Below are 21,621 nucleotides of genomic sequence, written 5' to 3' on the forward strand. Positions count from 1 at the left end.
CTTGTCCTAGCACAATGGTGCAACGATTCAATCTTTCAAGTGGTTAATCATGCTTTCGCAAGTATTTATCAATTTATTTTGATGGTTGATGAAAAATTTTTATAAGGCTGAATCAGTCATCTCCTAGATTAATTGGATAATAAATCCTTCTATGATAGTAAAAAGTGGAATCTGTCATCCCAGCGGTCCTACACGATCACCCTAAAATTATTTGTGAGAAGATAAATTGAAAAATTTAAGTGATGACGATTCCTTCTAGACTTGAGAGAAGGCAGCAATCTAAGATTTGGAGATATGAATTATAATTTCGAGCCTGAGAAGACACTATTATGAGACTAATATGGATCAAAACGTATTCATCAGATTGATATTCATCGGGTAGAGAATTACGTAGAAAATTATATTAATATTATAAAAAAGAAACTTAAAGATTTTACTACCCATCGAATGAATTGTTCATTTGAGAAACATCAACACTACAAAGAAAAAACATTTGAGAAATTCCCCAAAGCCACACGTTAAAAAGCTGAAAAGGTAGACGAAGCTACTCGCTAGAGACAAGTGTGTGTGTGTTTTTTTAATCCAGGTATCCTGCTTAATCCTATAAGTAATAGATCCAACTTTATAAAAAAAAATTATCCAAAATAACTCAGAAAATAATACTTACTGAGGTCTATCTAATTGACTAATATTCTTAGAGTTATCGTTCTACTAAATAAATTCCTATAAATAAATTCCTATATTATTTTATAATTGAAATTCAATTATTAGATGTCTGACTAATTATATGAAAACCCTAACCGCTACCACCATTATCGAGGGCAAGCATGAGACTTTTTCCAAGAATATGTAGGTGAATAATGAGGCAACTATTAGTTCAATATTATAGTGGTTCAAGTCAGAAATTCGAATTTATCCTCAAGATTATAATACGATGATAAAAGATAAAATGAATTTCATATAATAAAGGTACAAATCTCACCTAAGGTACATGAGTTTGAAGAATTTATGACATTGAATCATTATCTATCTATATTTTTTAATTTATTTTGATGATTAATAAAAAAAAATTATGAGACCAAATTTAATGACCTTTAGAATTAATAAAATAATAAAAATTTAAAAAATAGAAGAGATCACCGTGCTCCTCTGTCCCCACCAGCTGTATAAATCAATAGTTTCACTTACAGTCAAGTATTACAATTCAAATTATTCAAAATCGAATTAATCTAATTTTTTAATAAATTAATTTTTACTATTAAAATTAAATAAATCAAACCTACAAAGAATATTTTTTTAAAATATTAAAACTTTTAATAAAATTTTAATTAATTTAATAAAATTTTTAAAAAACTTAATATTTTTATTTTAAAATTATTTAATAAAATTCAATTTAATTTGTTAATTGATTTTTAAAATTTTAAATTGAAATTGAATTGAATTAAATAAAATAATCAATATTTTTTGTAAAAATAAACCAAATTAAAAATTTAAATTAATTAAATTCGACAGTCGAGTTGAATTGAAATTTTACTCATTTCTAATTTCACTCAATTGGACTATGAAAGAAAATAAAATGATTTATTTATTTATTTATTATATAAACAATTATTTTTCTCTATTAACATTTTTTTCTCCATTACATTGTAAAATTATTTTATGCAAAAAAGGGTTTAGATGTCGTTCACCAACAAATTCACCATCGAAAAATAGAACGGAAAATTTGCGAAAGTAGGAAAGGCGGTTGGGTGCAAGTAGCCTGATGCACACTGAGAATAATGAAAATAATATGGTCCCGATCTAGCAAAATTTTGCCAAAAGCAAAGAATAATGCACTGCGTACGCGAACAGCGAAGATGGTGAGGATCGCGAGCAATGCGAACTATAATTGTCCCACTTCCCTCTTCATCGAACTGTAGATCTTTTAGATTTTTTTCTTTTTTCCTCTTCTGTTTCTTTTCGCCCCTTCTCCTACCATTCAGTCTCCGCTTCTCAGCTAATCCAACAGCAACGCCCAACCATCTGAAGATTTCATCCCTTTCTGCTTCCTTCTGCAGTGTTTATTTCTTGTTCACGGCCCCAATCACATCGCCCTTGCAGTCACATTGCATTTGTTGTAGTTCGCGGGGGGGGGGGGGGGGGGGAAGAGAGCTTGCTTGCCTATTCGATTCCTTGTTCCTTTTCTTTTGGTGCTTGAACTTCATTAGGGTTTGAATTTGCCAGAAAAGTTCTGTTCTGTGTGCCAGTTATGGAACCACGAGTTGGGAACAAGTTTCGCCTGGGTCGTAAGATTGGGAGCGGCTCCTTCGGGGAGATTTATTTAGGTTTTTCTATACCTTACCTTCTCTGGATTTAGTTGTTGTGATCTTAATCGAACCTTTAATTGCTGTTATTTTGATAACTTTTTCCAGGTATTAATGCTCAAACGAATGAAGAAGTAGCCATCAAGCTGGTAGGCATCTCTATCTGGCTTTCCTGTGTCGTTCTAATGCTAAAGTAACAGAGAAATGTCAGTGAAAGTTCTGCTTATACTAAGAGTCCTGTTTGAATTTTCAACTGATAATGCATATTCTGTATAGCATAAATCTGGTAAGATGGTCTATGATATACAAGAAAGCGGAGGGACTTAAAATGGTTGAGATAGGTAATTCTTCATGAAAACATAGACTGTACCAACGAAATTATCACATAGCGTGTTTGTTTTTAACTTGAATTTGGTATATCAAACAGGTAGATCACTTTGTAGGATAATTTTAACGGTTATCTAGGTCTAATGCGACCTCAACCTTTTCCATTCTGCCTTGGGACTTGCATAGCTTTGCATATTATAAAATTAGAAGTGCTGAATTAATTAGAGTGGAAGGTGGAAAGGGTAGAAGGAGATCAGATAAAATATTAGTCAAAGTACTAAATAATTATTTAATTAATTAGAACCTTAATGTTATATGATAGCCTTACATTGAGCTCAATGGAGGGATGAGATTAATGTAGCTGACCTAAAATTATTGGAACAAACACCACTTGACACTGATGGTAGGTCGGATTGTGTCTAAAATTGTAGGATTTGAAGCTCTAATATTGCTGATCAGTTAACAATATGGTGAGAATAGGAGTCTCCAAATTCAATGCCTATAGTGAATTTGAAGGTCTAGATGGATCCGCTGCATACTAAAACAATAATTCACACTGTAGAAGAGTAGCATGCATTGAGGATGGAAGATTTTGCTTGTACTTTTTTTACCTAACTAATTTCCATTTTATTTATTCAGTCATTCATTCTGGATAGTAATTTGGTCCTTAATTAATCATTTTCAGTTGTATGTGCTCTTATGTATGAATCATTAGTAGCTCATTTCTGGGAGATGTTCCATTGTCCAATGAATTATACCTACAAATATTCATATTACTCATCTCAGATTAAGTTGATGTTAAGCGATATATGGAGTAACTCATGACTATCATGTGTCTGTTGTAAGATATGAAGAAATTCATTACCATCTTTTGTGGTCTCATTGTAAAAAGTATCTCATCTATTCAAGAGCGTCACTTCAGTGATTTTGATCGTCACAGTATATTTTTCAACCTACTTTTTCTATAACTTACTGTAATCATCCTACATTTTTGTTTTCCGTTTTGGTGCTTTGAAAGGTTATGATGATGTGGTTTGGTTTTATCAGGAAAATGTCAAGACAAAGCATCCACAGTTGCAATACGAATCAAAACTTTACAGAATCTTGCAAGGAGGAAGTAATGAAAATTTTATGCTTTTCTTCTTCAAGATAAATAAATGCATGGTCATGATTGGTTTCATAATTGTTTAATCCTACTATGGTAGCTGGCATTCCCAACGTGCGATGGTTTGGCATAGAAGGAGAGTATAATGTTCTTGTTATGGATTTATTGGGCCCAAGCCTCGAAGATTTGTTCAATTTTTGCAGTCGAAAACTCTCTATGAAGTCTGTCCTGATGCTAGCTGATCAGATGGTATTTCTATCTTTTTATGTTACTTGTTTGCTTTTTGTTATCTTTCCTAACCTTTGCTGAAATCTTTTCTAGATCAACCGTGTGGAATATCTTCACTCTAAATCTTTCCTGCATCGAGATATCAAGCCAGATAACTTTTTGATGGGCTTGGGGAGGCGAGCAAATCAGGTGTCTCACCAAGTGTACTTGTAGTTGTGGTATTCCTGTTCCTAGCTTCCATTACCTGTGCATTACATATGAGTTCCTTTTCTAGGTCTACATTATTGATTTTGGATTGGCCAAGAAGTACAGGGACACCACAACTCATCAGCACATTCCTTACAGGTAAATTGTATGATCAGAGTAAAATTATATTTTTATTAGATGGTCAAAATAGTTTGTTTGTTCTTGAAGTATGTTTGCATTGGATGTGATCTGATTGTAGGTATTCAAGTTGCTTAATCACTTATACCTACCTTAGTTTTATTAAAAAATTAAAATCCGACTCCAGTTGCATGTCAAAGGAAGCTTTTATTCTTGATATGTGGGGTCACATTTGATGTTATCATAGTTATCTGAGTTGATTACTTTTGCCCAATTTGTGTTATCAGTTCTTGAGATTGTTGATATGAGCTAACAGCTTTACAAATGGAATTGGATGCTTGATTCTCTTGGTTAATGAAGAGATCTCCTAACAAACCTGAAACCAAATTGCAGAATCCCATATCTTCGCTACCAAATGGTTAAATATGCTTTTGATTCCATTTCACTTGAAGGATTGCTTTGTGAATATTGACCATTGTTCATCCAAGCTTATGATCAAATACATCTGAGAAAATAAGTGATGTAGGTAATTTACCAATGATTCTATGAGTCACTGGATGGGTCACATGTGTGAACTTAGTGAACAACAATTTGAACATGATTCAATCCTTGTGACTCAAGGGCAACTAGTTAGAAGGAGACACATGCCCAACCAAGAGAGTCAACAACCAAGGTTCGCCAAAGAGTCAAGATGGATTCACCTGGGCACTCAAGCCACATAGAGTTCTGTTATTGGCTGTGTACACATTTTCTGGTTTATAAATGGAAGACAGGCTGCAAGAAAGGGATTTACAAGGAAACCCACAAAAATTGCTCGCAGCACTCTGAGTGATCTTTGGGTGACAACTACTTGAAAGCAATAGCGATACATTGAAACAAACTAAAGGATGTATCATCTATAGGATCTAGCTATCATCTTTAATAAGGCAAAACTGAAAACTGAATTGATACAATAGCAAACCGAATGCTGACCTGAGTCCAAAGCTAATGCCATTGTATCCCTTACTTGTCACTGGAGCAATTCCTGCAATGCAACGGAAATCTTTTTGCAGGATTGGATAACAACCTTAGTCCTTCTCATTGAGGTAGAGAGGAGGAAGAAGAAAAGTCAACAATTTTGCAAGATACCCAACATGAGTGTTGACATCTTCCTTTTATACTTAACTCATCCTGTAGAGACCATCCACCATGAAGCTCTGTACCCATTAATAGCCCATTAATGTTAACAAATCGGATTAACGGTTCTACACATTCAATCCATATCAAATAGCATAAACCCCCTTTCGTGCATCAACATTAGATCACTTAATTGAAGTTTATTTCTTTGACAATTATTGTATACGTTATTAATCTCGTATTAACCCACCTTTTGGAGAGTTAATCCTTCACTACGAACTAATGTTATCAAATTCGCGAGTGAACTCGTAAAATCGTACAAAATCGCGAGTTTACTTATGAAAATCGAGTGAAATCGTGATAAAATTGTGTATTAAAGTAAAATCGGAGCAAAATCGTAAAATCGGATCAAAATCGTAAAATCACATTTAAACTTGTAAAAACATGATTTTTGAGATAATTTTATCGATTTTGTGTCGTAAATAAAAGGGAACTATTTTGGACAAAATGATATCGCTTGGGACGATGTTAGATTTGCATTGGTCTATGAATGATTTATATTAATTTGTTATCTTGTGTTTTATTTATCTTTAGATTTAAGTTTAGACTTGAATTTATGTTTATGTTGTATTTTCATGGTAAGTATTTGGTTGTTTAAAAGTTTAAATGCGAGTAGTTTATGATTATATGAATTAAAATGTTCTATATGTAGATTTATGTTATAATTTGGATTAAAATATTTAATGATCAATTAAAAAGAATATATCAGGTTTCTTTTAAAATTGATTTAAAGTATGATGTAAAATCTTACGATTTTACGATTCGATTTTATGATCCGATTTTATGACTGTTCTAAAGATTTTACCTAAACTCTCGATTTTGACAACACTGCTACTAACCACTTAGGACCAATCACCTTACAATTCACTACTCCAAGGCAATTAACCTTGTTCCACCATCCCACAATCCAACGGATTCATTCATTGAACATTTGTCATAATTTAACATTGGTTGACAACCTAACGCAACCTTCCTCCTTTATCTGAGCTTAGGACCAGCCATGACGAGGTAATTCATCATGGGTGGAGTTTCATCCAATGCGTGATTTAAAATTTCGAGCTGTATCGGAGTTTTGATTTATGATAAGAATGATACAGTTTTAGTACCGTATCTAGTACCGTATCGATATGATTTTGATATTTTTTAAATATAAAATATATTAATTAAAAATAAAAATTTAACCTAAATATTAAAAAAATAAAAAATACAATATTTTTTTTTTTTAAAAAAGGGATCTTGGCGCCCCTATATGGTAAATAAAAAAGGGCAGTCCGGTGCACGAAGCTCCCGCTATGCGGGGTCCCGGGAAGGATCCATTGTACGCAGTCTTACCCTGCTTTTTGTAAGAGGCTGTTTCCAGGATTCGAACCCGTGACCTTTTGGTCACAAAGCAACAACTTTACCGTTGTGCCAAGGCTCCCCTTCGCGCCCCTATATGGTAAATAAATAAATAAATAAAATTTTTATTATATATATAGTTAATGGGATAATTTTATTAGGGTTTAATTAAACATGTTTAAATTATCCCTATTATAGTTAGAAATTGATTGAAATTATTAATATAAGTTTAATTATTAAACACTACGTTTATGTTTAACTTAGTTTATCTTGCGCCGCAGGAGGTTGTGGCGGCTAGCGGTGCCTCTGTCGAGCAGTGGGCGGAACCATAAATTTCTTCCGTTTCACCCTCGGCACGGTACGAAATTTTAAACCATGGTCCTATGCTACTTCAATCCTAGTCGCTTAAAGTAACTCCACTACAGCTCACCTCGGTCTGACTTGTTGAATCCAATACATTTCGACCAAACTTGAAGCAGTTCGACGGTATTAAACTTGAACCATAATTGAACTCAGCCAAACTCATTCTCCAACTAAGGTTTGGGCTAGAGACAGAGACTTCGATTTCTGTATGTTTAATAGTTTTGAACATAACAATAACATAAATTCATTCTAATGCAGAAAACCTTAAATCTCAATTAATTGGATTTAATTGAACGGCAAGCTTCATCTATTTCTTGATTAGGTTGTAGAAACTTCTGAGTCATATGGATAAAAGTGCACGTATAAACTTGTCTCCAACATTTGGACACTAGCTGACTAAGAGGGTTTTGTTAGTTCACAATATGCTTAGATCAAAATAACTATAATTTTTGGGGAGGTGCATATCTTTCCAAAGATGTATTTTTTTTTAAAGTAAACCAAAATAAGATAAAAAAAAATTCAAAAATACCATTTTTGTTCATTGCCCACCTTCTCCCAGATAATATTTGATTCTACATAAACTATTGCACATTTTTAGACAGAATTGTGAGTTTTGCAGCACAGTACCTTTATTGTAAATTCCGTGGAGGCTTAGCATGCTGTCTGATAGATGTAAGTGTCATTTGGATCCAACTGGACTAAAACCACAAAAGTACCATTTTTTCCCATTGGCACTTCTGTTCCGAATACTTGATTTTAGGTCATTTAAGCATATTCTGGACACAATTGTGAAATACCTTTATTGATCTGATGCTCTTTATTCATGCTATAGGGAGAACAAGAATTTGACTGGAACAGCGAGATATGCTAGCATAAACACTCACCTTGGAGTTGGTATATGCTTTATACCCACATTGTTTTGGGACTTAATTTTAATTTCTCAAGTTGTAGTAGAGATCTGCTTTATTCCATTTCTTTTCTGAGCCTGACTGCTTCACTTTTGTGGTAATAAGAACAAAGCAGGAGGGATGATTTGGAATCTCTTGGATATATTTTCATGTATTTCTTGAGAGGAAGGTTGTTTTCCTTTGATGTTGATTATAATATGAATACACTCTGTTGCATGTTTTTTCCATCACTGATTGTACCTGTTTTGTGGTAGCCTCCCATGGCAGGGATTAAAAGCTGGAAATAAGAAGCAAAAGTATGAAAGAATTAGTGATAGAAAAGTTTCCACATCTATTGAGGTAAATTTCATATTTCAATTATGGGACATGAATTCCTAAATTTTGTACATTTCATTCAAATATGGTAGAATTATTATGTTACTTGTATTGTTAGTCATTTGTGTTAGGATTAGTCTCAAGCTGGACATTTGAGTTGAGTTATATGTTGAATCCTATATATACATTTTAATAATTCTCTCTTAACAGCAATGATCTACTCTTAACAGCAACAATACAATATTTCATCACTCTCAATTTGGTATTAGAGTGGGCTCTCTTAAACTTAAGTTTCCTTCTTTAATCACCCTAGGAGGACTGCAAGTTTAACTTAATGGTGCAACATCCCCTCATTCCTTCTTCATAAATTCCTAATTTTCCCTCCTCTATTCACGCCAAAGTCCTTAATTCCTTTACAACACACCTTCCCAATCTTCAAAACCTCTATTGTTGTTGTGGGGTCTGTCTAGGCCACTCACGAGCCTACAAAAATTGGTGATGGTAACTGAGCCAACATCAAGGCTCCTACCTTGATCTCTCCTCCTACCAGCTCCTTGATTTCATTGGCGATGTTTCCCTTGGCCCCACCCTAACAAAGTTTGACTTCTTTGTTCCCCGACTATAAAAGCTACAACAATAGACCTAACAATGAATTCCTCCTATATAGGCAGACAATAGTTGCAATTTTATTGAGTAATTCCCTATATTTCTCAATGAGTTTGCATCCTCCTTCCTCACTATTGAAGTCATCACCCACCTCCAAGGTGACACTATGATGATTTTGCTTCCCTCAATCATCAGCTTCAAATTATGTTTCCTGATTCCAGAACCGCTTTACTCCCCCTTACACAAAACCAAGAATAGATCTTTTCCACAAAACAAGGAAAAAAATGTCTAAAGACATTTTTTCGTTTTTAATATCTTGTTAAATAATTTTGTAAGTCATTCAATACCTTGTTTTTCTAGGTGCTTCCATACCTCTATCGGAATATCATCTGGTCCAATAACTTTTTTATTGTGCATCCCATTTAAAGCTTAAAGCTTGTTCTACTTTTGAAGTTTGAATTTTATGATAATATTTTAAATCTCTATGTTCATTTTACCTACTTAAATTACCTAAGTTAAGTTGATCACCTAAACCTTCATTAAAAAGTTGATAAAAATACCTTTTCCACCGTTCTTTTATTTCTTCATCATTTACTAGTACCCTATTACATTCATCTTTAATCCATTTTATTTGGATAAGATCTTTTGTCTTCCTTTCTCTCACTTTAACTATTCTATTAATGTCTCTTTCCCCTTCTTTTTATCTAATTTTTGATATAATCGTTCAAAAGTTTCATTCTTTGCTTCATTCACTACTTTCTTAGTTTCTTTCTTGGCTATTATATATTTTTAAAATTTTCCTCCTTCTTATAAATATATAATTCCTTATAAGCTATTCGTTTTTTCTTCATTTTCTCTTGTACTTTCTCATTCCACTACTAAAATTCCTTTCTTAGTGGTGCATGCCCCTTTGACTCACCGAGTACACTCTTAGCTACTATTTTTAACTTTGATACTATCTTATCCCATGTCATATTAGAGTCACCGTATATTTTACCTAATCCTTGTACTCCTACCTTCTCCTTAAATATATTTTGCTTCCCATCCTTTAACTTTCACCACTTAATTTTAGGAGTTGTATATATTTTCTTTCTATTGATACTATCTTTGAAGCGTATATCCAATGCTACTAACCTATGTTGAGTAGTTAAGTTTTATCCAGGGATGACCTTGCAATCTTTATAAATCTTTCTATTATTTTTCCTAAACATAAGAAAGTCAATTTACGATTTATTATTCCCACTTTTGAACGTGACTAAGTGTTTTTTTTTTTTTTAAAAAAAACGTATTAGCTAATATAAGATCATATGTTATCGCAAAATCTAAGAGTTAACAAGTGTTCAACACACACACACACACAATTTCCTTCTCAAAATTCTTCTTTCCTATTTGTCTTGATTTACCGCTATTTCATTCCTTATCATTTTTGATTGGTCTTGTATGCATGATTTAAGATGATTTTAGTTTTTGTTAGTTGTTTCCAACAACTGTCCTCTCAAATCTTTCCTGATACCTCTCAAATTAAAATGACTCACAACTTAGTTTCCTCTCAACATTCGTCCTCCTCCCAGAACAGATGGTTGGAACCCTAATGTCATGTTGGCCTACAAACAACAATTAGATGTCCTTTGGTTGCAACTTTAAAAAGATAGATTAGTTTTTGTCTCTCTACTAGTAAGTAGTATCCTCTTCTAATTAGATATTAGAGTTTGCATGGTCTCCTCTTTGACTTGCTTATTAGAGTGATAATTGGCCTTCAGTTGGTCACTCTCCTGATAATTTCTCATCTCCAAAGTGGATGTTAGAACAGAATTATTTATTTCACTCAGAAATTTCTCATAAATTATCATTCATCCTCACAAAGTGCAATTTCTTCAATTTGTGTTTGATGGGGAATACTGTGGAAGATTTTATCAAATCCTTTGAAGATAATCACTGACTTTGTCTTATGAAGATCTCTCTTAAAGATGCCATCAACTTAAGCTGAGACATCAGTTATTTGAAGATCAATTCTCACATCTTCAAGTTGCAGTACTAGTATCACATTTTTATCTTCATTATTGTCAACTGTCTTAGTTGTGATTTTCTTTTCATGAGATCTTTTTTCTAGCTTATGTGATGGCTAGTTGGACACAAATAACATCTATACTCCAGCTTGGGGGACTTGTTAGAGTTATTAGTTTATTGTACTTATATGTGTTGTGAGTTTAGTTCCATATTGCCTGCCTGTTTTAGTTATATATTATTATGATGAATCCTATATATATGTATATATTGTGTAATAGTTGTCTCTTAACAACATTAATATTTCATCTTTCAACTACAATACAATACACATGTATTGAGGTAAACTGCAAATGACAGATAGGAATATTAAATTCCAAATTTTCTGCATTTCATCACAACAAAACTGCTAAAGATTGTATTACAGGCTTTATGCCGTGGTTATCCATCGGAGTTTGCATCATACTTCCACTATTGTCGTTCACTACGTTTTGACGATAAACCTGATTATGCTTATCTTAAGAGGATCTTTCGTGAACTCTTCATCCGTGAAGGTGCGCTTTCACATCTACATAAACCAATGAATTATCAGAGCGAGGCTCATTATATACCTTTGTTCCTCACAGGTTTTCAATTTGACTATGTGTTTGATTGGACCATTATGAAATATCAGCGGACACAAATTGCAGGTGTTCCTCCACAAGCTATCGTAAGTTGTAAAATAAATTTTCTTCTATCCATTGACTTTGATTTTTTGACTATTTAGTTAATAGGGTTGCACCTTCTGTTTTAGGCTTCTGGAGATGAACCTAGCTCGGTGACGGCTCCTGCCACTGCTAATGTTGATAGGAAGTCTGGTAATATTTTCTACAGTTGATCTTTTCTTAACTTATGATAGTTGAAATTTATAAGTTATGTGGTGTGTGAGTGAAAGTGAATCCTTTATCATGCTCATGCAAATTAAGAATTCGGTTTCTGAGAAGTTATAGATTTGTAAGAGGGTATTTTGGTAGGTTTTTTTCAGGAGAGGGAGAATAAATCTACGACTTTAAGTTGGTAACTAATGTAGTGAAGTTTTGGTAGAAGTTTCAAGTTAGTTTGGTTTTTTATAGTTTGACTGAGTCCATTTAGATATGCAATTATTTCTTTCCTTGAACAGTTTTAGTTTACTTTCAATTTTGCTTAGGTTTACAATCATCGTTTGCATAATAAAATTCATTTTGATGAATTTTAGTTCTCTGTGAAAGATCCTCTTTTTCTTTGTGAGTTCTAGTTGTCTGTGGGATATCCTCCGTGTTGCCTCAGTGGCATCTCATATATAAGTTTTGTTCTGCTTCTGTGTTTCATCATACGCTTAAAATGATTACTTCAATAGCTGTGGGTTTCTTAGGCTGATGTATCTTTGTAATATTTTGTGAAACATCGTAATTGATAATCTTAACCTCTTTTTAGCATGTAACAACATTTTCCTTAGCTTTCACTGGTTTTCCTTTTTCTAGTTTGAGAGAATATAGTTCTTTATGCAACTATAATTCCATTCCAGGTGTCGAAGGAGCAAAGACAGATGGCTGGAGAGGGGATAACTCTCATTTGCAATGTTCTATGCCAGTTGCAAATGCTGGTAACATATCCACTGAGAAGAGTCCAGCAGTAAATGATCCAGCTGTTCCTAGAGAAACTACAGTGAGATATTCTTATGTTGTTCAAAATTGTGTTTATTTTCTGTTCTTGACTATGCTATAGTTTCTTTATAGTGTAGTAGTTAGTGCTAATCCACTGTTTGGGTGACCAATGATATCATGTGAACTTAAGGTAACAAATAAGATTTGTTGATTTAAAAACATTTTTTGTGCGTAACTACTAATACAGATATCATCTTAGACCAATTGTAGATCTCTTTAAACAGTAAGGTATATATGTATATATATATTATTAAAAATCATTGTATCTATGCTGAAGGAGATTTCATGTTAACACCCCATTACAAACTAACAATAAAATTATAACATCCATAAAAAAGTATACATTTTTCTTTTACATCAAATGAACTACAAGCTGCAATCATCTAGAAATCTCACTGGACGCCTCACTTATGATTCTAACAACACCAAAAAAAAGGATCTTCATTTAACAATTCCTGCTAAAAAAGTAATGATAATAGCAACATATTATTAATATGTTAAGTGGGTCTTCCCCAGAATAAGTTAAAGCATAGTTAGTTAAGAGTTGAAACAATAAAGTATAGGAAACAACTATTAAGTGCAAGTAAGCTATCTAATAAATATAGAGCTCATTAAACAGGAAAATGTGTAATTAAAAAATCAAGATAAGTATATAGTATCAACAAGAGTGTAAGTCAACATGTGAAACACAAAATACAAGGAATGCACATTAGAGGAATTCTCCTCTTGATCGGCATCCTATACTATCAATTTCACAATTTTACGCAATGCGGACCCTATCACAAGCAAGTGCTCAAAGAATCTGAGTCAGTATTCATAAGAAAGATGTTGAAGTCATGCATATCAAAGACACAAGTGACAGTGACACATGGAAAAACTCTTGAACTTCCTTGGAGCAATGCACACCGGCCATAGTGCCACAATTTTCCACGTCGCACAGATATAAGTGTACGAGCATGCTAAATAAGTTTAGAGTTCTGAGAACAATAATAAGACAAAGTTAAGTAAGAGTTTTAGTTTAAGAATAATGAGTGATAGTTGAGGGCATCTTATAGAATTATCAAATCTGTTAATTTGAGATACAAAAGAGTACATCCTTTATTGAAGAGTAGACATATTTATATACAAACTAGAATCTATTTTAGGAAACTATAATTAGGCTAATTGACAAATTTGCCTAATTGACCTATATATATTACCTAATATATAGATATAATATGGTAACAAATAGTATATATACAAATATGGTAACTATTATATGTAATACTCCCCCTCAAGTTGGAGCATAGATATTAATCATACCCAACTTGTTACAAAGATAATCGATCCGAACCTCACTTAAAGCTTTTGTAAAGATGCCCCCGAGTTGTTCTTCAGTCTTCACATTTTTTGTAGTAATAGTTTTGTTGAATTTTCTCATGAACGAAGTGAATCAATTTCAATGTACTTAGTTCGCTCATGAAACATAGGAGTCGATACAATATGAAGAGCAACTTGGTTATCACACAATTTTACTGTTATTAAAATTTTAAGTTCTACTTCAATCAAGAGTTGATATATTCACATTATCTCACACACAAACTCTGCCATAGTATTCTAACTCTGCACTGACTGTGACACAATATTTTGCTTCTTACTCTTCCATGAGACTAAATTTCCTCCAACAAAGATACAACAACCTGAAGTAGATCTTCTATCCATTTTGGAACTTGCCCAATCTGCATCCGAAAAACATTCAATATGAGTGTGGCCATGTTTTTTATATACGATACCTCGTTCGGGTGCTCCCTTCAAATAACACAAAATTTGTTATGCTACCCAATAATGAATGATTGGAGATGATATAAATTGACTGACAACACTAACCGAATATGCAATATCCAGATGAGTTATGGTAAGATAATTCAACTTCCCAACCAACCTTTGATATCTCTCAGGATGTTCAAATAGTTCCTCTTATCTAGTGAGATGCATGATCTGAGTTATTAGAGCATTACAAGGTTTTACCTGCAATTTTCTTGTCTCATTTAATAGGTCGAGAACATATTTTCTTTGAGATAGGAATATACCTTTTTTACGCCTTCTAACCTCAACACCTAAGAAATACTTCAGCACTCCCAAGTCTTTCGTATGAAACTGAATATAAATGAAAGATTTAAGATATGAGATTCCCGTCATATCACTTCCAGTGATAACAATATCATCTACATACACAACTAATAGAATAATATCAGTTACTGACTCCTTATAGAACACAGAATGATCAGACTTGCTCTTTATCATACTAAATTTTTCAACAACCCGACTAAATTTTCCAAACCAAGTACGAGGACTTTGTTTCAAACTATACAAAGCTTTTCGAAGATGACAAACTTGCCCTGACTCCCCCTGATTAACAAACCCAAGAGTTGCTCCATATACACCTCTTCTTGAAGATCACTATGAAGAAAAGCATTCTTGATATCAAGTTGATGTAAAAGCCAATTATGATAAGTAGCCATTGAAATAAACACTCCAACATATGTCAATTTTGTGACAAGAGAAATGGTATCAGAATAATCCACACTATAGGTTTGAGCATAGCCTTTAGTGACAAGGCGTGTTTTTAATCTAACAACTAACTATTTGCATCCAATAGCCCATTTCCCTGAAGGTAGATCGACCAAGTCCCAAGTGTCATTGTCATCTAAAGCATTCATCTCCTCTATCATTGCATTTTTCCAACCAGAATGAGATATGACCTCACGAACAATTTTAGGAATAGAGACAAAATCGAGTGAAGCAATAAAAGAGCAAGAGGAAGACGATAAGCCGTTATAAGAAACAAAAGAAGTAGGATAAGTATATTGACGTTTACCTTTGCGTAACGCAATAGGAAGATCATCACTTTGGACTGGATCTGAATTTAATAACCAAGTAGTAGGTGCAAGACATGAATCAAGAGGTTACACTCGGAATTAACTTGAATAATAGGTGACTTGATAGGAATCGGTTCTGGGATAAGTGTAGAGGATGTGACAGAATACACCAACAAATCATCCTCCTCCCTTTGACGAGTTGGAGTAGGTGATGATGGAAAATAAGATGTGTCTTCCATGAAGGCAACATCAATTGAGACAAGATATTTGTTAATACTGGGGTAATAACACCTATAACCTTTCTGAAGACGAGAATAACCATGGAAGATACACTTCAGAGACATGGGATCTAATTTAGCGACATGTGGACGAACATCCCGAACAAAAAAAGTGCTACCAAATATTCTAGGGTTAACAGGTATTGGGAAAAAGGACTTTGTAAGGGATCTCACTGTGAAGTGTAGATGACATGCAGTTAAAGAGAAAATATGCTGTAGAAACTGCATCGGCCCAAAAAAGTTTGGGAACATTCATTTGTTATAAAAGGGCCCGTGTAGTCTCAAGGAGATGCCTATTTTTACGTTCAGCCACATCATTTTGGGATGAAGTATCAACATTCTTGACACACTGCTTCTAAATTCTTTTGCTTGCTCAAGTGTCACTTTCCTTTCAGGTATCATTGTAGGTTGGGACATCCATCTCTCCCTTTGCTCAAAAAGCTTTGCCCACAATATGGAAAGATGTCTTCATTAAATTGTGAGCCGTGTTAGTTTGTAAAACATCACCGTCTTAGTTCGAGTCCTAGAGTAAATAACGTGCTACTATTCCTTTTGAATTAGTTCATTTTGATATTTGGGAACCTTGTCCTATTTTGTCTAAACCCGGTTTTAGGTATTTTGTTACTTTTGTAGATGACTATTCTCGTGTAACTTGGTTATATTTAATGAAAAATCGCTCTGAGTTATTTTCTTTGTTTTTGTGCCTTCTCCACTGAGATTAAAACTCAGTTCAATGCGTCCATCCGTACTTTGCAAAGTGATAATGCCATACATTCGGTTTATTCCAATCTTATATGAGTAAAAATGGCATGCTTTATGAAATGCTCAGCGAATATCAAGTGGCAAAGTGATGTACATGAGTATAGTAAAGGTTATTGAGAGGCTTATTGAAGTAGCTCGAGGATAATCATGGGTGATCAACTATCCGTAAGAATAAGATTTCACAAATTAAAAGAATAATCATGGATCATGGGTTACAAGATCATAGGTCATGGAACAATCAAGTGATCAACTATGGTCACAATTATATTTTCATATTTCATTATCAAGACCAAAGTATATAAGTAAAATTGGGAAACAATATAGAAATCTAATTGCAATGTTTGATTAATTTAGGTTGATTCCACTAACCTAAATTAATTATTAGTGTCACAATACTATATGTTCATATATATTAGTTATTGCGGGCGCATGCCCTAAAAAAAAACCCTCTCACCCCCTTAGCTAACTTGGCGATCGACTATAAGCTGACCCCGATTTACCTCCCTTCACATAACTTGGGGATGAACTGTGAGGGGCGCCTGAGATAAGCGTAATCACCTTTTGCTACAATATAAATTAATTATGAAAGAACATATATCTTAGGCTAGGTTGGTTCATTTAGAATTTAGGTAACTCAACACAAGGATATGCTTAACTAACTAAGTCAAGCATGCAAATACTATGGATTTGGTGTACATCATGGTTGAGAAATGATAAACCAATTTATGTTAAAGAGACTAGTAAGTATAATGAAGATTAAGTTAATCAAATAACTAAATAATACTAATAGAAATTGGTCAGCTAAGATCATGATGTACAAACTTAAATTAACTGTGCTGATTGAACTATTTTTATATTATTTAATCTTATAAAACAATCAAGATAAGATTAGCTCATAACCTTAGTGTCTAATATTTTACTATAGCTCAATTTATCCGTCTAAGCCAAATATATTACCTATTCGAGAATATCTTAGTCGCTCCACAATGTATCAAAATTAGAACTAAGCTCATGTTTTCTCGAGGGCAAGATCAACTCCATAGCTAGGGTGATCCATGTGATTTGAGGTATAAACATTTTCAACTGACCAGAAGTAATATGTCTTAACTGAGCTGCACGTAGCACTAGATATGTGTGTGATCATAACTAACTCAAAAGGTCATAATAGTGATAATTAGGATCAAATTGTCCACATTATTTTATCAAATGGATTAGACTTAACATAGACAAGGACAACTAAACCATTCAACTCATTCTAGAAATAAATCATTTACCTAACACTGACTTGTAAATCAGGCTTATAACCTATGATTAAATTTAATTTCCTTTGTGGAGAGTCTAATCAAGAATTACCTAATATTAATGTTAATTTATTTAATTCAAAAAATATTTTAGATTTTCAAATACAAATTTTGTCACATTAAGATTCAGACTTTAATAAAATTATCTTGCTGAAAGTAATTTAGTCATATGAAATATCGAGCCTGTAAATATAACATAATATAATACTTTCCACAGAGCTATTGCAACTTGAATGCAATTTTTCAGATTGAGGATTTAAATAATCCAACCATAAATTTAGAGTAAAATAGTATCCAGCAAATTCTTAATGAAGATAATCATAAGTTAATAGGATTATAAAGTATATATCTCAAGTTAATTTACTTTCCTATTCTTCTGAACCAAAATAACGTTTCCCCAAATAACAAAATAATTTATTTGATCATTTTTATCAATCTCTCCATGCAAAAGATCAAGAACCATATACTACAAAAATTTAAGAAAAAAAATTCATTGAAGCAAGGAAAATCAATGAAAAAATGCATGCACCTCTAACGGGGATGGGAGCACTAAACAGGATGTGGAAGAGCCTATTAGAGACATTCAAAGTCCCTTCTCTCTTTCATCATCACTTCACCTCACCGTGTCATTTTTTTTTTCTTTCTTGGGTATGAGGAACTCTAAAAAACATGGAACTAATTAACCATTTTTCCTTTCATCCCTCCACTAACATAATTGAAAATTTCCAAATGTACACATTTTTCCAAATTTCTGGTTATTTTTAATTTAGATCATAACATTTTATAGAAGGGGAGTCTTGGCGCAATGGTAAACTTGTTGCTGTATGACCTAGAGGTGATTCGAGTCACAACAACTACTTCTTGTAAAATAGGGTAAGATTGCATATAATAAACTCTTCCCTAGGACCTTATCCAGGTACTAGTGCCTTGTTTTTGTGTTTGCTAGAAATATTAGGCCTTCAAGCTTGGAATATAACCTTTATCAGGCATCATGTCCAATTCTTTAGTATTCAAAGGGTAGTTAAGGTGCAGGAGTGAATAATATGGTCATCTTGTAGCGGATAACTTTGTTAAATTTTTAGCATGACATTATGATGTTATTATGTATTGCAAGGAGTGAATCATCATGATCTATGTTATTATGTATTGCATCTCAATGTTTTCACAATGATGAATTTAATTGTATATTCTCTTTGCAGTTAAATGGTTTAACATGTCCTTTTTCATGTTCAGTTGCATTTTGTTAGTACTAATATCTCAATTAGTTGCTCTGCTTCTTGTATTTATCTCTAGAAAAAAAAAGAAACAAAACACAATGTTATCTACATCGTTATTATTTTCTCTATCCCTCGTGGTGAAATTTCTCAACATTTGTAGCCATCGAGTTCAACATTTGTGGGGCGTTCAGGTGGTTCTTCGAGCCGAGCCATTGCTTCTAGCAATCGCAATGTAATGCAGAGCAGTGAGTCAAATATGTCATACACTCACACAAAAGAAGCAGCTGCATTTTTTACTAAAATTTCAGCACACAGAGGCTCCCAAGCTATATTAATGGATAACAAATATTCATCATCTAGCAGGCATCAACCTATGGACTACGAGTCTACACTCAGAGAACTTCATGACCTTAACCTCGATAACGATGGAAAGCTTGGGTATTAGCATTTCACTTCGAGTTGCTATCGGCTGACTTAATTCATTGTAAATAGGAAACCTAAACTATGATAATGTTAAGCAATGTATTGCTTTGTACTGCCCATTAGGAAGTCTATTCTTGTTTGCATGGCTGAACTGCTAGATTCAGAGAAATCACCTGTTTCTGATTCAATTAAGGGATACAGGGTTTGGAACAACCTAGTTTTTTTTATATCAAAGCCTAAGGGCAATGGAGTGTAGCTCTTAATATTGATTACGATTTGTGTCTGATTGTGTGCGGATGTATATTTGTGAGCAAAATCTGGAGATAATATGAAGTTGTGATAGCCAAACTACCCTTTTCCAATTTGATTATAGATTAAGGCTTGTTGCTTAGTCAGTGTGGATGTCGAACTGAATGAAAAGATTCCATGGTTCTCTCAGATTTTGGAATGAAGTTGTGCATGCATACAGAGCTGTTTCACAAATGACTAATATATGCAAGAGTCCTAGAAACTGTTATATATGTCAACTGCAGCAGAAAGAATCTGTAGATGTTGATTTGTATTTAAATTCCATTATTCTGACCACTGCAGAAGAAAGAACCTTTGGATGTAGATTAATTGCATCTAAATTTCACCATTGGACACAAAATCATAGTCCAGTGAACAAAGGGCGGTCTTGAAAAGGATCATAAAAGGTGGGTAGAAATTCCATCCTTTGTCATTTTTTGGCTGCTGCTTCCAAGTGTGCCGTCAGACCTATTGCATGTTGTAGTGTGATGCATGTAGGGCTGCGTGTTGGAAATAGTCACTTATCTTATCTCAAATTTTTGCGTCTACAACAATTGTTGCAGAACAGGATAACAGGCATTGCTCTGAGGTAGGGGATCATGAATACCTCTTCACCATTATGGGGGAGTAAGAAACATGCCAATGCCAGGGCCATCTGCGCCTCCATGAGCGCTCACCTATGGTCGAATCTTCAGGTCCGTGGATTGTTCTTCTTCCATAAATCATCCTTTTGCATCATGCAGTGTTCAAATAATAGCTTAATCCACTCCATGCAGTCCTGCATTGTCATCAACTTCTCCAATCTGTTTCTCAAACTTGTCAAGGATAATTCAACAAGTTGACTGTTGACTTTTGCGTAGGTGAGTGTTAATCTGGTGGGTCAACTCTCACTACAAGGAATACAATCTGGTGGATCAACTCTCACTACAAGGAAAACAACGATTAAAATTTTGGTCGCTAAGTGTTAGCAATTGAAAATTTTAATCGCCATGTTTTTGATCACTAACATCATTTAGCGATGGAATTTAATTTCCGTCGCTAGAATTAGCGACGACATTAAAAGTTCGTCGCTAAATATAGTGATGAAATTTAATATTGATTGCTAATATTGGCGACGGAACTAAAGCTCCGTTGCTAAAATTAGTGACGAACAATATTTTGTCGCTAATTTAGTGAAGGAATTAGCGACAAAAATAAAATTTTCATCTCTAATTAGCGATGAAAAATTTATTTCCATTGCTAAATGATGTGGATGCATCCGCAAGTGTACAGAAATATCGTTAAGTAATAAAAAGATATCGATTCCACGAGAACTACTGCTTAAGTACTAGCTTAACCAAATACAATTGTCTAGACTAATTATAGGGTTATGAGTGTACGAGATGTAGAAAATTTGAAAAACAATGTGAAGAAGAGTGAGAGGAATGAATGGATCAAGAAGAGAGGAAGAGGAAGAGAATGATCTAAGAGAATTCAACTTATGAAGGTAATTTTAAGATTTCGGTTTCACCTCAATGATTATAAATACTTAATCTATCTTTGACTTCCTATATTCAATAGTGGTTCATGTAGGTAGATTATCCTATGGTATATGATGTGAACTTTTAGAACTACACTGATATATCAATTCTAATTTGTCATCGACTTTTAGAGTGACAGAATTAAGAGATTGTTTTCCTAAAAAGACCTGTCACATGATTCCACGATCCCCTAACCTTGTTTTCTCTTACTATGTGGAAACAAATTGGAACCGATCAATTAAGATCTATGATAGCCTCCTTGTGGTATACTAATCTACTTTCGTAGCAAACTTTG

The 21,621-nt window shown here is 33.6% G+C and overlaps 1 protein-coding gene across 1 annotated transcript; it reads left to right on the forward strand.

The window, feature by feature from the left end:
- Positions 1-1,751: 1,751 nt before the first annotated feature.
- On the forward strand, positions 1,752-19,781 carry LOC122037843 (casein kinase I-like). Its single transcript, XM_042597296.1, has 14 exons — positions 1,752-2,324; positions 2,412-2,452; positions 3,678-3,747; positions 3,836-3,984; positions 4,057-4,152; positions 4,238-4,308; positions 7,997-8,058; positions 8,178-8,241; positions 8,327-8,411; positions 11,425-11,551; positions 11,624-11,706; positions 11,791-11,854; positions 12,541-12,680; positions 19,256-19,781. Exons 1-14 carry the CDS (start codon positions 2,249-2,251, stop codon positions 19,538-19,540), a joined length of 1,413 nt encoding a protein of 470 aa, XP_042453230.1. The 5' UTR covers positions 1,752-2,248; the 3' UTR covers positions 19,541-19,781.
- The last annotated feature ends 1,840 nt before the right edge of the window (positions 19,782-21,621 follow it).

This window comes from Zingiber officinale, unplaced genomic scaffold, assembly GCF_018446385.1.
Source record: "Zingiber officinale cultivar Zhangliang unplaced genomic scaffold, Zo_v1.1 ctg94, whole genome shotgun sequence".
NCBI classification, from domain to species: Eukaryota; Viridiplantae; Streptophyta; class Magnoliopsida; order Zingiberales; family Zingiberaceae; genus Zingiber; species Zingiber officinale.